The sequence below is a fragment of the Drosophila subpulchrella genome, unplaced genomic scaffold (genome assembly GCF_014743375.2).
Source record: "Drosophila subpulchrella strain 33 F10 #4 breed RU33 unplaced genomic scaffold, RU_Dsub_v1.1 Primary Assembly Seq354, whole genome shotgun sequence".
In the NCBI taxonomy this organism is placed as follows: Eukaryota; Metazoa; Arthropoda; class Insecta; order Diptera; family Drosophilidae; genus Drosophila; species Drosophila subpulchrella.
Genome location: NW_023665577.1, coordinates 10,023,806 through 10,039,620, shown reverse-complemented (window position 1 = coordinate 10,039,620; position 15,815 = coordinate 10,023,806). Strand labels below are relative to the sequence as shown.

Below are 15,815 nucleotides of genomic sequence, written 5' to 3'. Positions count from 1 at the left end.
TCCAATTCGGTTAAATTACTCAATTATTAAAAATTCAACAGACCTTTCAGCAGTAGATGGAATGATCCTTAACTGTTCATACTTAGTTTTCTAACAACTTTGCAATTTTCAAACTAAAAATTAAAATATACACCCTAGTTAAATATTAACAACTAATTAAATGGTCTAAATTCAAAATCCGTACAATGAGTAAAATAAGAAATCCGAATAAAGGAGCTATGATTAGAATTTTGTAAATTGATTATATATTTTCGAAAGTGATATACAAGTACCAGTCCAATTATAGCGAGCATTGATGGCTCCATAAATACAGCAAATCTAGTGTCATGGTGCTATAAATGAATGACCATCGCAATTTCGGTATATATTGAACCACGAACGGCCACACTAAAGGGGAGTGAAATTGATTTTCTGATAAAAATTTTCGCTTGAAGCTCCAGCATCGGACCCCATATATATCTTATATTCCAATATATATAAAGATATAATTACCGACTTGGACTAACCATCAGCTAGCGCACAAGATGATCGGCGGCCTGTTCGTCTACAACCACAAGGGCGAGGTGCTCATCTCGCGGGTTTATCGCGACGACATCGGTCGCAATGCCGTGGACGCCTTTCGGGTCAACGTCATCCACGCCCGCCAGCAAGTACGCTCGCCAGTGACCAACATTGCGCGGACCAGCTTCTTCCACATCAAGGTGGGTGCTCTAGATCCCCATCCCACTTCCCCGCCCACTCATCCTCCCATCTCCTTCCACAGCGAGCAAACATTTGGCTGGCGGCTGTGACCAAGCAGAATGTGAACGCCGCCATGGTTTTTGAGTTCCTGCTGAAGATCATCGAGGTGATGCAGTCGTACTTCGGCAAGATCTCCGAGGAGAACATCAAGAACAACTTTGTGCTCATCTACGAGCTGCTGGACGAGATCCTGGACTTTGGCTACCCGCAGAACACGGACTCCGGCACCCTGAAGACCTTCATCACGCAGCAGGGCATCAAGTCGGCCACCAAGGAGGAGCAGATGCAGATCACCTCGCAGGTCACCGGCCAGATCGGCTGGCGTCGCGAGGGCATCAAATACAGGCGCAACGAGCTCTTCCTCGACGTCCTGGAGTACGTTAACCTGCTGATGAGTCCGCAGGGTCAGGTTTTGTCCGCCCATGTGGCCGGCAAGGTGGTGATGAAGTCGTATCTGTCCGGTGAGTCAAGATAAACTATCATGAACTATTCAAAATTAACAATCTCCCTTTCCCAGGCATGCCCGAGTGCAAGTTCGGCATCAACGACAAGATCGTGATGGAGTCCAAGGGACGCGGCCTCTCCGGCAACTCAGAGGCGGAAACCTCCCGCTCCGGCAAACCCGTTGTGGTCATCGATGACTGTCAGTTCCATCAGTGCGTCAAGTTAAGCAAATTCGAGACGGAGCACTCGATCAGCTTCATCCCGCCGGACGGAGAGTTCGAGCTGATGCGCTACCGCACCACCAAAGACATTTCGTTGCCCTTCCGTGTCATTCCGCTGGTGCGCGAGGTGGGTCGCACCAAGATGGAGGTCAAGGTGGTGTTGAAGTCCAACTTTAAGCCCTCGCTGCTGGGTCAGAAGATCGAGGTGAAGATTCCCACGCCACTGAACACCTCGGGAGTGCAGCTCATCTGCCTGAAGGGCAAGGCGAAGTACAAGGCCTCGGAGAACGCCATCGTGTGGAAGATCAAGCGCATGGCGGGCATGAAGGAGACCCAGCTGTCTGCTGAGATCGAGCTGCTGGAGACGGACACCAAGAAGAAGTGGACCCGGCCGCCCATCTCCATGAATTTCGAGGTGCCGTTTGCGCCATCCGGATTCAAGGTGCGCTACCTCAAGGTGTTCGAGCCCAAGCTTAACTACTCCGACCACGACGTGGTCAAATGGGTGCGCTACATCGGACGCAGCGGACTCTATGAGACGCGCTGCTAGAGCGGCCAACCATCGCCATCACGGAGCAAGAGTATCACAGTTGAATTTAACGAAAAGAATGGAGAAGGTGTTACCGCATCTATTGGTATTTCCTCAATCAAATTGAACCAGCAGTTAATGTATTCCAAGATTAGTTCCAGCAAGTCCGGAGGACGCCCGAATAGCGGATCCTCCCCGGACACCTTTTGCCGTATACCGCACACACTGCCTCCGCAAGCACTGGTTATGCGGGCGGGGCGTGTTCCCTATAGACATACCACTAGGTACTATGATTTACCCTACTATGTAATTGTAAACTATGTTGTTTTTATATGCGTCGCGGGACGCCTCTCAAATCTCACGCTCACGTTTTCACAACTCTAATTATTATTTGTATTATCGTATTATAAATATATATATTAATCATTATTTTCATTGTGCAAAGAACAAAGGCGATAATTGCAACTAAGCGTATTTAATAGACCAAAACTCTCTGTCAGCGCTATCAATATGATATTCAAGTGTTAATAATATTCGAATTGTTTAATAAATTAGCATGATATATATACTAAACGAAAAGGTGATTTCTACTCAATTTTGGATCTAAAATCGAACTATATTTCTTTCCATAATATCGAACTGATATATTGCTGGCCTATAATAAAACAAAAAGGTACAATTTCAACCTCATAAATGTACAATATATGACTTTATGATCCCCCACAAGTGCTGTCTTTGCTATCAGGTGTGCACATTGGTTCAAAGTCAGCTCAATTTTAAAAGATTCAAGTCGTTATTTATGGGTTTTGGATAGTGTCATCCCCAAAGAAGTAAAAACAAGTTCCAAGTTGTGACTCATCTTGCCAACTATAATGTTGTTAATTTAAGTGATCTTTGCGTTTGTAGTAAAAATGCCTAAATAATGCCAGTTCGCATAAAAGCTTTGCTATCGTGTGAGGGCTTTTCACAATTTTCCATTGTCGACAAATCAATGTAGGAATACTGACCACACAATCTGTTTACCAACCGCGATAAAGTTTATTTCGCTCTGTCTACAAAACTGTTATTTCTTGGTGTTTGCTGTTGCCAGCGACGGATAACCTTGAGAGGTTTCTACATCCAGATATTAATTAATTGGACTGGAAATTTTAATAAAACCGAAAGACATCCGCTGTATCAGTAAGAAGCTTTCGCTTTGTTATCATCCAGCCGGCTTGGTCATCAGTGATAAGAGAAAAACAGTACCGTCATTTTCCTCAGCTGACACGTAACATGGATGACATAGTGCCCGATGTTGTGGATGCGGTTCCCGCTGGCACCGTAAAGGTCACCTATAACGATGGCCTTCAGGTGGACCAGGGCAACGAGCTGACCCCCACCCAGGTTAAGGATCAACCGACTGTCGAGTGGTCGGGGCTGGAGGGAAAGTCCAACCTGATCACCCTGCTAATGGTGGACCCCGATGCTCCCACTCGTCAGGATCCCAAGTACCGTGAGATCCTGCACTGGGCTGTGGTCAACATTCCAGGAAGCAATATCGATCCATCCGCGGGCTATCCCTTGGCATCCTACATTGGCTCGGGTCCCCCAGAGGGAACTGGCCTGCATCGCTACATTTTCCTGGTCTACCACCAGCAGAATAAAATTGAGGAAACGCCCACTATTTCCAACACGTATGCTATAGTAGTCAATCCTTATCATTAACAAGTAATACTAACCAGACCCTTTTAAGTTACAGTACTCGGGCAGGTCGTTTTAACTTCAGCGCCAGGGACTTTGCCGCCAAGCACGGATTGGGGGAACCCATCGCCGCCAATTATTACCAGGCCCAGTACGATGGCTATGTGTTAATCCGAAATAAAACGTTCACCGACTAGATTTCTGCATATATCACGCCGGGTTTTCTATTCCCAGTCAATAAAGTCTAACAAATCGCTTATCTATCTATCTATGCGTCGGGGTGTTAGGTAAAAAGTGCACGGAACTGATTAGGCGACGGTCCCCGTCCGGCGATAAAAGGCCAGCCATCGGGAATCCGGGCCAGAGTCACCTCGCTAACGCCACACCGAGCAGAAGCAGCAGAACTACCAGCTAACATGGACACCGCCGGCATCATTCCCGACATCATCGACGTCAAGCCCGCCGCCAAGGCCACCATCACCTATCCTTCCGGCGTTCAGGTTGAGCTGGGCAAGGAGCTGACTCCCACTCAGGTGAAGGACCAGCCCACAGTCGTCTTCGATGCCGACGCCGGCTCCCTGTACACCATCCTGTTGGTGGACCCCGACGCACCCAGCCGCGAGGATCCCAAGTTCCGTGAGCTGCTCCACTGGCTGGTGATCAACATTCCCGGCAACAAGGTGTCCGAGGGCCAGACAGTCGCCGAGTACATCGGAGCTGGACCCCGCGAGGGAACCGGCCTGCACCGCTACGTCTTCCTGGTGTTCAAGCAGAACGAGAAGATCACCACCGAGAAGTTCGTGTCCAAGACCAGCCGCACTGGCCGCATCAACGTCAAGGCCCGCGACTACATCCAGAAGTACAGCTTCGGCGGTCCCGTGGCCGGAAACTTCTTCCAGGCCCAGTACGATGACTACGTCAAGACCCTCATCGAGACGGTCCAGTAATCTGGCCACCAACTGATCAGCATTCTGTGAAATAATAAATTTTAAATATGTTCTAGTAATCATACAAAATTAGCCTCATTTTGCGTTGGAGGGTGAACTCCTGGTATAGTATACAACTTCCGTTGAATATAAACAGCTCAAGTCTCTTTCATAAGAATTTTTATTAGATAATGTTCCGGAATTAATTTGGCCTTGCCCGAGATTTAAATTTTGCTTCAAAGTGAATGAATGTTTTTGCGAACTTTAGACTGATATCTCTTTGTTCAGTAATTCTTTTGGAATATACAGTATACCATAGCGATATGGAATATTCCTTAAAATTTATTGACCTTGATTTAAAATGTATTCAAATGTCACTTTCATTTATTTACCTTCTGTGAAGTTAAGTGATATGGCTATTTCTCAATTAATTTGGACATGATTCATTAAATTGATAAACAATTTTGCTTTGCTTAGATATGAATTTGATTCATCAAGACTATCAGTTTCTTCTTTGAATAAGTTGGACCTTTGGACAGCTGCCTTGTCATTTTAGATAATTTTTTCCACTTACATTCGAAGTTCTATAAGTCGACTTCTTAAAGCACTTGTTCCATCGAATATTTCTTATCAATTCCTTTGAAAAAGTGACTTGGCTTTTAAAGATTTCAAGTTACAGAAGTTTGATTGCAGTTGAGTGAGAAATAAGTCTAAACATTTTGCTAATCTAATCCTTTTTGTTGAAGAAATCAGCCACTAGTTTGTTGAACTCCTCCGCATAACGCAGATGGATATTATGCTTGCCCTCGGGGAACTCGTGGTACTTTGCCTGGGGCAACCGCTCCCTTAGCCAGGGAATGTGTTCCGCCGCTATCATGGGATCCTTTTTTCCGTGGAGTATAAAAGTAGGAGCCTTTATTTGCTCAACCTCAGAGCGACAGAAGTCTCCATCTCTTTGGTCATAGAAGGCGCAGGCGGCGTCCACCCATTCGGCCCATAATTGGGAGAATCTCTCCACGCCGTACACCTTCTCCATGGGCTCCCGCATCCGCGGCGACCACTTGGCCACATCCCGGATATTCTTGAGGGCCTTGACTTCATCGGCGTTGAGGTAGGCACCTGCTCCCCAGATGGCCAGACGATCTACAGCCTCTGCATGGCGACCAGCTACGATGAGGGCAGTGATTCCACCATCGCTCCATCCTAGAATCGAGAAGCGAGGCCTGTCCAGGGCGCGCATCAAGTCTACGGCAGCCTGGGCATCCTCCCGGAAGAACTCCAGACCGAACTTCCGTTGCGGTGGCACTGATTTGCCATAGCCCGGCGGATCCCATGCGATGATCGTGTGTCCCGGCAGGAGCTTCGGCAGCTGCTCTATCTGGGGTTTAAAGTCGGTCCAGGCGGAGCCCAGGGCTCCGGGCATCAGGAGCAGACTCCTCTCACCATTGCCGCTCTCCACAATGTGCAAATCGGTGCCATTAACCCGTACTTTCCGCTCCGTGTGCACCAATCGCCTGAGGATGGGCGAACGGAAACCCAAAAGTCGGCCCAGATTGGCCAGCATTACGTAAGCGGGATCGGAGAGGGATTTTGGAGTATGGCAACAAACTTGGTTGCTTCTCAAGGGCTCTTCAGATGCAGTCCAGAAAACGGTTTGCGGCTTGTCCAAATCCTAACACACGACGCCTTGTAAAGTGCACTTGACAAGTGCCGCTGATAACAGCTGATAGATAAGAACAGCTGTAAGTAAACGATCGGATCGGTGTGACTGTGGCATGCGGTGAGGCAATATACCATAGGATTTGAAATAAATATACCAAAGAAATAACCGTTATATTTTTATGTCCATCAAATTAGCGTCGGCCTGTTAGCAACGAATTTTGAACATGGGAGCTCTTTTTATTTTTAAATTTTCTCGCTATTTGGGAACCAAATCGAAAAATCTAAAATGCTAGATTGTTAAGAAAGAAAAGATATATCGATCTAGGTAGGTTTGGGACACATCCGAGGCCTATTAATGTTTTAAAAATGCATTTGAAAAATCGTGTCCCCACAATTTTGTTAACTGCTCCCCTCACAGAGGTTGTGCCAATATGGACGATAAGCGAAGCTATTGAGCGTTAATTCAAGCTCCTTGTCTGAAAGTTTCATCATAATCAAACCCACAGTTTTCGAGAAAATAGCCTAACAGTGACGCTACTTCGGATTTTCCCCATACAAAAAAGGGGGGCAAAAATGAAATTACCTACGACTCCACTCCACGAGGTTGTGCCAACATGCACGGTATATGGGTAGATAGGGGATAATCTAAGGAGTGTTCTGTGAAAATTTTATCAAAATCAAACCCACCGATTTTGAGAAAATTGCTTTACAGTTGGTGGTGTTTAAAAGGTTAATAAAAGGCCGTTTAATCCAGAAACGGAACCATTGGATACTAAGACATGAACCACAATGTAAATAGCTTAGCCATGACAATCATTCGACGCTAACTTTCTATAACTTTATACAACTCTCACAGAGGTTGTGCCAACTTGCACGGTATCGCATTCGAAGGGGCATCATTATAGCTAATTTCTGAATAAATTACAGGCAATTCAAACCCACAGTTTTCGAGAAATTCAAGTATTTTCAATTATGGCTTTTGCCGCGCGGTCATCTGTCCAGACCAGCGAGAAAGCGAATTCAGCCAAGACATTTACCACAAAAAGGTACTTATTGATATATCGCCAAGTGTCAGGCTACGACCTACAATTAATTTTGGCCTCCAAATATTCAAAAATATATATTTTTTGTATCAAATCTTCATTGTGATATGTATGCACCCCCTAATTGGTATTTATTTCCTGATTATTTTAATGTATAATTCATCGAAATCGAGCCAGTGGTTTGGTAGAATTTAACATTTTATTGATTTTAGAAAAATATAAAAATTCCCTACTTGCTAATGTGGAGTTGCCATACTGCCGAAAACAATCCCCGTTACTTTTTGCGGGAAGTTCATAAAAGATGGCACGCCAAATTTCGATGATAAAATGCGTAAGTTTATTTTTCATTTTACTTATTAATTATATTAACAATACAAATTTATTTTTCAGACAATCACCAATTTTTATCTGGGGGATTCCCAGACGGAGTTGCAATGTCGGTGGCAGCAGGAGCGCTCCGCAGCTTCAAGAATAATAATTTCATCGTTTCCGTTTACAAACCTTTTTATCTTTATAGTACCCATTTACCGCCAGGCTATAAAGCCAGTTTTGGCTATATAATAGCTGGCTGGACATCGCTGCGCACTGTTGTGTTATCGCACTTATCGAATGGCGTGATTATTCGATAGCCTGTGATAGAGAAAATGTACGTCATGTGATTGAATTTTTCGAACGGAGTAGTCACCTGTCGGCCGAGAAAATACAATTACGCCTGCAATTCCGGTGAGTCCCAGCTGGAAAAGTTGGAAATCGGGCAGCGCTAACTCTCCCCCATCCGCAGACAGTGAAGAAATAGCAAGATGGCGGCCCAAATACGCACCGTGGTGTCCCAAACGTTCCTGTGGCTCTTCCTCGCCGTGGCCACCATCCTGACCCTGTACTTCGTGATGACGGGCAAGGGCGAGCGGGTGAGCGTGGGCTGGTTCCTGGCCTCATCGAACCCGTACATGTGGGCCTGCCTGGGCATCGGGCTGTCCGTCTCGCTGTCCGTGGTGGGCGCCGCCCTTGGCATCCACACGACGGGCACCAGCATCGTGGGCGGCGGTGTGAAGGCGCCCCGCATCAAGACCAAGAATCTGATCTCGGTCATCTTCTGCGAGGCGGTGGCCATCTATGGTCTGATCACCGCCATCGTGCTCTCCGGCCAGCTGGAGCAGTTCTCGATGGAGACGGCCCTGTCACAGGCCGCCATCCAGAACACCAACTGGTTCTCCGGCTACCTCATCTTCGGCGCCGGCCTGGCCGTCGGTTTGGTCAATCTGTTCTGCGGCATTGCCGTGGGCATTGTCGGATCGGGAGCCGCCCTCTCCGACGCCGCCAACGCCGCCCTGTTCGTCAAGATTCTCATTGTGGAGATCTTCGGCTCGGCCATTGGTCTGTTCGGCCTCATCGTGGGCATCTACATGACCTCCAAGTCCAAGATGGGCGACAAGGAGTAGGCGCCGTCGCCAGCCTTCCAGTGTGAGTGTGTGAATCATGGCGAAACAGCAGAGGTCAACGTAATAGCACGGGCTCTGGTCCTATCTACATGGGTTGCACATTCTAACTTCCCGTTTTCTGATTCGAGTTTGTACTTACTTTTAACAAAATAGAGAGGTTTCTGGTTCACCGGTTTAAAAAGTTTTTCATTAAAAAAAGTTAGGTTTCTTACAATATAGAGCAGTTTTAGTTAAATTCTATCAAAAGTTTTTTTTTTTTTAATTTGGATTTTTAGAGCATTAGTTTAGTTTATTTTTCTTTGAAATTTTAGTTTTCTTTAAAAAAAAGTTGAGTTTTAATGTCCGGCCAGGAGCAAGACTGGGACTCGACTGACTTGACTTGCAATTAAACTTGGGCATATCCTAGAATTCGTTGGTCATGGCCACTATGATTTGTCTTTAAACAGTTCCTAAAAAAAACCTTAAGAAGCTAAGTAAGACAGTGTTGAAAAGTGCTTCTCTTGAAGGATTTTTTAAGATCAAATCAGGATAATATTGTTCAATAGTGCCGCCAGTGTTATTAGTTTCGACCTCTGCCAAATTTGAATCACCAAATTAATCAACGCTTTTCTCCCGCAGCCTTCGCCACCGCATCATCACTACGAAGAACAACAACAACCATCAGTCACCAAGGCATTCCCCCATCCCCAGCAGACACGCACAATATCAGTGTTTGCCTATTTTTTGGAAATTACAACTCGTTACATGTAGTTACAGCTTGCAGGCGCCTCCCCACGAACCGACATCCGATCAGCCGAAACGCTTTAAACTGGGACTTTAGTTACTTATTAAGTTGATAGTTGGTTAAGTTGGCAGTTGGCTTTCACGCCCCGCACACTGGCAGTCACCAGCATCATTCAATCGACTGCGAAGTGTGCCCGGTGTGAAGACGACTGCGATTTTGTTTATATCATTTTTGTCGCCAAACGAAAGACATGTGTGTGTGTCCGTTTTTGATTTTAAGTAGTTTGTTATGTTTGTTTCTACACTGGCTCCTTACAGGCTAAATCAGAATGTATTATATTAACTACCACAAAACGATAAACTTGTATATTTCAGGCTACTGTTCAAGGCAGAAGTTGTAGAAAGATGCACAGTCGCATTATTATTATTATTATAGCAAGTATTCCATATTAAAACAAATAATAAAATATATACGTTTTGTTTATCAATTAGTGCGAACGAATGACTACGTCGATGGCTTATCAGAAGCACGCGCTAAATGGTTATGAGTGTATTACATACATCCCTCGTATATATGTGGCATCCATGTGGTTTATCAAAAGTTTGAGTTTTTGGTTAGTGCGTTTGAAGCTATTTTATTATTTTTCTGCAAGGTTATTTTAAATTAACGGTGGGATTAACAAATTTGGTTTATAGCTAATTTTAAAAGCAGTTTAAAACGTTTGAGAACCCAGTCTGTGCCTCTTATGATCCACTATTTGGAAACCTGCAAAGGGAAGACAGTTAAGACGTCTATAAAGTTGTCTAACTAAATAACTTACATTTCAGATTTAAGATGGTTTTGATTTGTCCTTCTAAGGGTTGGCGGAGTTCTGTAGTGTAATTAAAATTGTTTCATTAAAAATTTATAATAGATCCTAGCAATGGCATACCTTTATTACGTTCCACAAATAGTCGCGTTTTCCAAACGTCACCATTTCCATTATCCACATTTTGTATCTCATTACTTCAATGTAATAGGCATTAAAATTGCAGGAAGTAGAGCCATAGCTTACTATTCCAAACTGCGCGTAGATCCATTTTCGCTTATGTTTAACGTGGGCGTTTAAGGGACCACCGGAGTCGCCCCTACAGGTGTCCCCATTTTTCGCTCCAGCGCAGAACATCCCTTTGGGCATCTCTCCAAGATACGGATCGCATTCCTCTGCGTAACGGCGGTACAGAGTGATCGTCCTCAAAAAACGGCTAACTTTTCCATTCTCCATTTTCCCCCAACCATATGCTGAAAACTTGCGGATGGAGAACGGGTTTACGCGGCTATCCAAAATTATGCAGATCGGACGAATGTGGTCTGTTGATAAGAAAAAATATATATTTCGTATCTCCTACTCGTTTTAAGGTCTGCAAATTGGTTTCAATTTTTATTACTCATACGCACTGTTGAGCCTGATCAAATATATTATTTTCATAAATATTAAAGTAAAGCGAGTATAAATTCATATAGGTATTTTATCAGTGTAGTTTCTCACCCTTGTAGTCCACTTGTCTGTCCAGTCTCAGCAGACCAATATCACTTTGAATTCCATTTATATTGTAAGTAAAGTTCTCGATTACTTTATATTCTTCAACTAATTTGCATTTTGATGGGGGACAGTACTGATCGTAAACTCCTAAATGAACATATCTAAGCCAATAAGATTCCAAAATTAAAAACTTTAAATATACATTATCAGATAGGCACTTACAATTCGTTTTCAATGCAGTGCGCGGCTGTCATGACAAACTCTAAAAACAGAAAAATTACGAATTTGATAATGTCCAAAGTAATTTATATTTACTTCTGTGAATAAGTGAACCGCCGCAAATAAAACCTTTGGAAGAATTGCGAATGAGAGCCATCCATGGAGTGCTTTCCAGTTCAGTTTTAATGCCATACGTTATTTTTCCTCGGAAGTTCTTACTAGGCATACAATTAACATCTAGAAGCATTGCTGATCCCTCATGGCAAAGCATCGATCCCAAATAAACAATAAAAATCACAGAACACTTCATTCTTTGCCCAATTATGGAAACATACTAATTGAGAACCCCAAAAATTTTAGCAAATAACATCTTTATGTCAAAATGGGGAAATCCAAAATATTCATGTTTTATTTATTTAAATTATTGAATCTTACAAGAAAGATGTTAAGTTCGGCAAGCCAAAGTTTGTATACCCTTGCAGGTATAATTATTAAATTTAATTCAAAATTCTTAAAAATTAAAAAAATTATATTCCCAATAGTATAAGATAATATGTCAAAAAAACACCGTAGCTATAATTTGTTTCATATTATTTCCCCACCAATTTTCCGATCGTTCCTATGGCAGCTATATGATATAGTCGTCCGATATTGATAAAATTAAATTCGAAATTCAGAAATTCCAAGCGTAGGAGGTAATATGTTAAAAAAACACCAAAGATATAATTTTTTAAAATGTTTGTTTCCGAATATTGCTATGGGAGCTATAAGATATAGTTGTCCGATCCGACTGGTTTCGACTTATATACTACCTGCAAAAGAAAGAAGACTTTTGGGAAAGTTTCAACCCGATAGCATTAAAACTGCGAGACTAGTTTGCGTAGAAACGGACGGACAGACGGACATGGCTAGATCGACTCGTCTAGTGATGCTGATCAAGAATATATATACTTTATAGGGTCGGAAACGTCTCCTTCACTGCGTTGCAAACTTCTGACTGAAATCAAAATACCCTCTGCAAGAGTATAAAAAGGCAACCATACACTGATAATAAAATAGTAAGTCCAAGGATTTCATATTCAATTCAAATACTTCTAACTATGTTATTCATTTATTGCTGTTTTTATTTACACTAATATTGAAACTTTTGAATTAAAAAATAATAGGCAACTTAAAGATTTTAATATTATATTATTTTAATGGCGTAAAATATTTAAAGTAATTATGACTAACATCATATCTACTATTTTCTAACTTGATTATAATATTTGCAAATGCAATTTTTGCATTTACCTCAATATTTATTACGAAATTTTGAATTCAATATGCAGATATTTACTTATACTATTCCAATTTTTTCTCAGTGCATTTTTAGAAACAACAAAACAAATTTTAAAATTTTGAGTTTACATCAATGTTTACGGCATGAAAATTTATGTTGTGTCAGCAGAAAAGAATTTTTTGATGACTTGACTTATATCACTTTAAACTTCGCAAGATAGGTTTCATTCGCGATTATATCTTTTGTTGTGAAGCAAGTTCATGCCTAACGAATAAATAAATTAATGGCTTGCGATTCCGAATTTATTCGTTATCTTATTTTGGGCTTGTTTCCAGGTGTTACAAAATAACGAAAGTGTGTGTGCTGTGTGTGTCAAAATTTAATATAATTCATTACAAATTAAAAAACAACAACAAAAAGTACATATTTTCAACTAAATAATAACAGCAGTGCAAAATAAATATTTGAGCTAGTTTACGACTATTTGATATTCGTTACCCTGTTATAAAGTTGGATATTTGGCCAATTATATTATTACCAAGGAAACGATATACCCCACCAGTAATGGGTATGCAAGTAAGAAAAGCTATCGCTTAATTTGAATTCCCGCTCAAAAGGCGCTCGAAGTTGGCAGCCCCGCGGGGCAGTGTTGCATTTGGCGGCCATTTTGAAAGTGACAGCTTCTATTACCGTTTCCCTTTGCATCCTCCTTCTTTCGGCGGAAAACGCTTTCCAAGTCGCACGCTTTTCGAGTTTCTTCCGTGGGATTCAACCTTAACTGCCCCCCAAAATGTCCGAGGAAGTGGTGGAGTCGACCAACCAGGATGCGGGCCTCCTGCCGCCGCAGCCACAGGACGAGGAGGTCTGGGAGGAGGAGGGCGACACCACAATGGTCGCCCAGCAGGCCACCGAGTGGCCGGAAATCAAGCTCTTCGGCCGCTGGGCCTGCGACGACATCTCGATCAGCGACATCTCGCTGCAGGACTACATCGCCGTCAAGGAGAAGTTCGCCCGCTACCTGCCGCACTCCGCCGGACGCTATGCGGCCAAGCGGTTCCGCAAGGCCCAGTGCCCCATCGTGGAGCGCCTCACCAGCGGCCTGATGATGAAGGGCCGCAGCAACGGCAAGAAGCTCCTCGCCTGTCGCATCGTCAAGCACGCCTTCGAGATCATCCACCTGCTGACCTCGGAGAATCCGCTCCAGGTGACGGTCAACGCCATCGTCAACTCCGGTCCCCGCGAGGACTCCACGCGCATCGGACGCGCCGGCACTGTGCGCCGCCAGGCCGTCGATGTGTCGCCATTGAGGCGTGTCAACCAGGTAAATATAAATCGGCTGTCTCTGCCGCAACACATACAGTGTACAACAGCGGTCGGCGGTCGGCACATCGATGATCTGACCAGTGCAAACGAAAAATGTCATTGGATTGTGTGCCGACTGCTGATATATGTAAATATATGTACTTTTAAGAAAAAATAGGTATAGATTTACACCTTTGGTTGCCAACAGAGACAGACATCACATCACATGCGATGACACAAGATCAGCAGAAGTGCGGCAGAAGTATTGCTGATCCCGCGATCCGCCTGCGCAGCTTTTTTTGGCCACCACCTGTTATACAGAACCTTCCAGTAGCTACAAACATTTCTTATAACCCAACTCAAAGTTAACACAACCTTGGAACTCCTTTGAAAAAGAATTAGTTTGGTATATATGGTCTATAAATAATTTGTTCGCATAAATTCAAATAATGACCTATTTCGAAATATATAGGAAAACTATGGTTAAATAGTTATTAGTTGTAGTTTGATTTAGATGAACAGCATTATCATAAATCTGTTTTTGCATATTTACTATGCCTCTTAAAGATAAGAAAATACTGAAAGTCAGTTTCTTCCTATTACCCAGTAAAAAAACAAGGAATTTCTTAAAAGTCAGAAAAGTTTCCAACCTTTATAAAAAGAAAATTGTAAACAACATTTAAATGAATTGTCAATTTTATTCATAAATAGGTTTTATAGGATCTATTACAACATAATAATTCATTTTACTACTTATTTGATTTGTTTTTTAGTACCAATTAATTTGGATTTCGTGATTAGTTAGCTCATTTTTAGAATTCTCAATTTTTCAATCTGCGTGAGATGTAGCACGATTGATACCACAAATCCTTGGCGACATTACGCTTATTTTAATGGTGTTAGTACTATTTTAATAATACAAAATTTAAAAAACGCATAAAGTAAACCTTTTTTAATCCTGAACAATTAATTAAGATTTGACTTTGCTTATAAGTAATAATTTTCAAACCCCCAAATATTCAATAACATTGTTACAATGATCTGTGTTTACAGGCGATTTGGCTTATTTGCACTGGAGCACGTGAGGCTGCTTTCCGTAACATCAAAACCGTGGCCGAATGCCTGGCCGATGAGCTTATAAACGCTGCCAAGGGATCTTCCAATTCGTATGCCATCAAGAAGAAGGACGAGTTGGAGCGCGTGGCCAAGTCGAATCGTTAAGCTGCGATTTTTTTCTCTTTTTCACGAACTGATGCAAACGTACATACGTTGTTATGTAATCATTTCATCTTCTAACTAAATACAGGAATGTATTTTATAGCTCTTGTTTTGTTTTATTCTTTTGAAAAAGTAGCTTGATAATGTTATTTCCCGGCTTTTATTTGCCTGTCAGTTTCGTCAAGCATAGAAATCTTAAATCCTAAAGCGACTGTCCAAAGCTGCACAATGAAGTTTGGAATGTTTTTCGTGCTGTTTGTTCTTGGATCCGCCACCTTGGCTATGGTTGGCCTGATCCTGGCGAACGTGATGACCGGAACGGGCGAGCGCATTGGCCTTGGCTGGTTCCTGTACACCTCAAATCCCTTCTTGTGGTCCGGCCTGGGGATCTTCCTCGCCTGCGCCCTCTCCGTTCTGGGCGCTGCCAGTGGGATTTACATGATCGGAAGCAGCGTAGCCGGTGGCGGGGTGCGATCGCCCCGCATCAAGACCAAGAACCTGATCTCGGTCATCTTCTGCGAGGCGGTGGCCATCTACGGCCTGATCACGGCCATCCTGCTCTCCGGTAGTCTCGTGCAGTTCAGCAGCGTGCGGCTGATCACCAACAAGGAAGTGATGTCGATCAACATGTTCACAGGATTCGCTGTGTTTGGAGCCGGTCTGTGCACGGGACTCGTGAACGTGACTTGCGGCATTGCGGTGGGCGTCGTGGGCTCCGGCGCTGCCCTGGCGGATGCGGCCAACTCGGCGCTGTTCGTCAAGATCCTCATCGTGGAGATCTTTGGCTCGGCCATCGGCCTTTTTGGCCTGATCGTGGCCATCTACATGACCTCAAAGGCAGAAATGATTACATAAACCATTAA

General features: G+C 43.4%; 7 protein-coding genes across 11 annotated transcripts; 6 read left to right on the top strand and 1 right to left on the bottom strand.

The window, feature by feature from the left end:
* Window positions 1–375: 375 nt before the first annotated feature.
* On the top strand, window positions 376–2,364 carry LOC119559914 (AP-2 complex subunit mu). Its single transcript, XM_037873091.1, has 3 exons — window positions 376–701; window positions 764–1,202; window positions 1,259–2,364. Exons 1-3 carry the CDS (start codon window positions 525–527, stop codon window positions 1,954–1,956), a joined length of 1,314 nt encoding a protein of 437 aa, XP_037729019.1. The 5' UTR covers window positions 376–524; the 3' UTR covers window positions 1,957–2,364.
* Window positions 2,365–2,878: 514 nt separating this feature from the next.
* LOC119559916 (protein D3) lies at window positions 2,879–3,874 on the top strand. Of its 5 annotated transcripts, none has more exons than XM_037873097.1 (3): window positions 2,879–3,044; window positions 3,196–3,608; window positions 3,668–3,874. In XM_037873097.1, the coding sequence occupies exons 2-3, from the start codon at window positions 3,208–3,210 to the stop codon at window positions 3,810–3,812; spliced, it is 546 nt and encodes a 181-aa protein (XP_037729025.1). In that variant the 5' UTR covers window positions 2,879–3,044; window positions 3,196–3,207; the 3' UTR covers window positions 3,813–3,874. The 5 variants fall into 5 exon arrangements, with proteins under 5 accessions (XP_037729025.1, XP_037729024.1, XP_037729021.1 ...); XM_037873096.1 differs by having other exon boundaries at window positions 2,880–3,044; window positions 3,178–3,608; XM_037873093.1 differs by having other exon boundaries at window positions 2,881–3,114.
* Window positions 3,875–3,960: 86 nt separating this feature from the next.
* LOC119559917 (protein D3) lies at window positions 3,961–4,626 on the top strand. Its single transcript, XM_037873099.1, has one exon. It carries the CDS (start codon window positions 4,032–4,034, stop codon window positions 4,560–4,562), a length of 531 nt encoding a protein of 176 aa, XP_037729027.1. The 5' UTR covers window positions 3,961–4,031; the 3' UTR covers window positions 4,563–4,626.
* Window positions 4,627–4,820: 194 nt separating this feature from the next.
* LOC119559915 (valacyclovir hydrolase) lies at window positions 4,821–6,283 on the bottom strand. The gene has a single exon (XM_037873092.1). The coding sequence runs from the start codon at window positions 6,103–6,105 to the stop codon at window positions 5,269–5,271; it is 837 nt and encodes a 278-aa protein (XP_037729020.1). The 5' UTR covers window positions 6,106–6,283; the 3' UTR covers window positions 4,821–5,268.
* A 1,560-nt stretch (window positions 6,284–7,843) lies between these two features.
* On the top strand, window positions 7,844–9,438 carry LOC119560781 (V-type proton ATPase 21 kDa proteolipid subunit). Its single transcript, XM_037874407.1, has 3 exons — window positions 7,844–7,969; window positions 8,028–8,707; window positions 9,304–9,438. Exon 2 carries the CDS (start codon window positions 8,047–8,049, stop codon window positions 8,683–8,685), a length of 639 nt encoding a protein of 212 aa, XP_037730335.1. The 5' UTR covers window positions 7,844–7,969; window positions 8,028–8,046; the 3' UTR covers window positions 8,686–8,707; window positions 9,304–9,438.
* Window positions 9,439–13,133: 3,695 nt separating this feature from the next.
* On the top strand, window positions 13,134–15,054 carry LOC119560634 (40S ribosomal protein S5b). The gene is made up of 2 exons (XM_037874186.1): window positions 13,134–13,753; window positions 14,788–15,054. The coding sequence occupies exons 1-2, from the start codon at window positions 13,223–13,225 to the stop codon at window positions 14,953–14,955; spliced, it is 699 nt and encodes a 232-aa protein (XP_037730114.1). The 5' UTR covers window positions 13,134–13,222; the 3' UTR covers window positions 14,956–15,054.
* Window positions 15,055–15,100: 46 nt separating this feature from the next.
* Window positions 15,101–15,807, top strand: LOC119560301 (V-type proton ATPase 21 kDa proteolipid subunit). The gene has a single exon (XM_037873672.1). It carries the CDS (start codon window positions 15,181–15,183, stop codon window positions 15,805–15,807), a length of 627 nt encoding a protein of 208 aa, XP_037729600.1. The 5' UTR covers window positions 15,101–15,180.
* The last annotated feature ends 8 nt before the right edge of the window (window positions 15,808–15,815 follow it).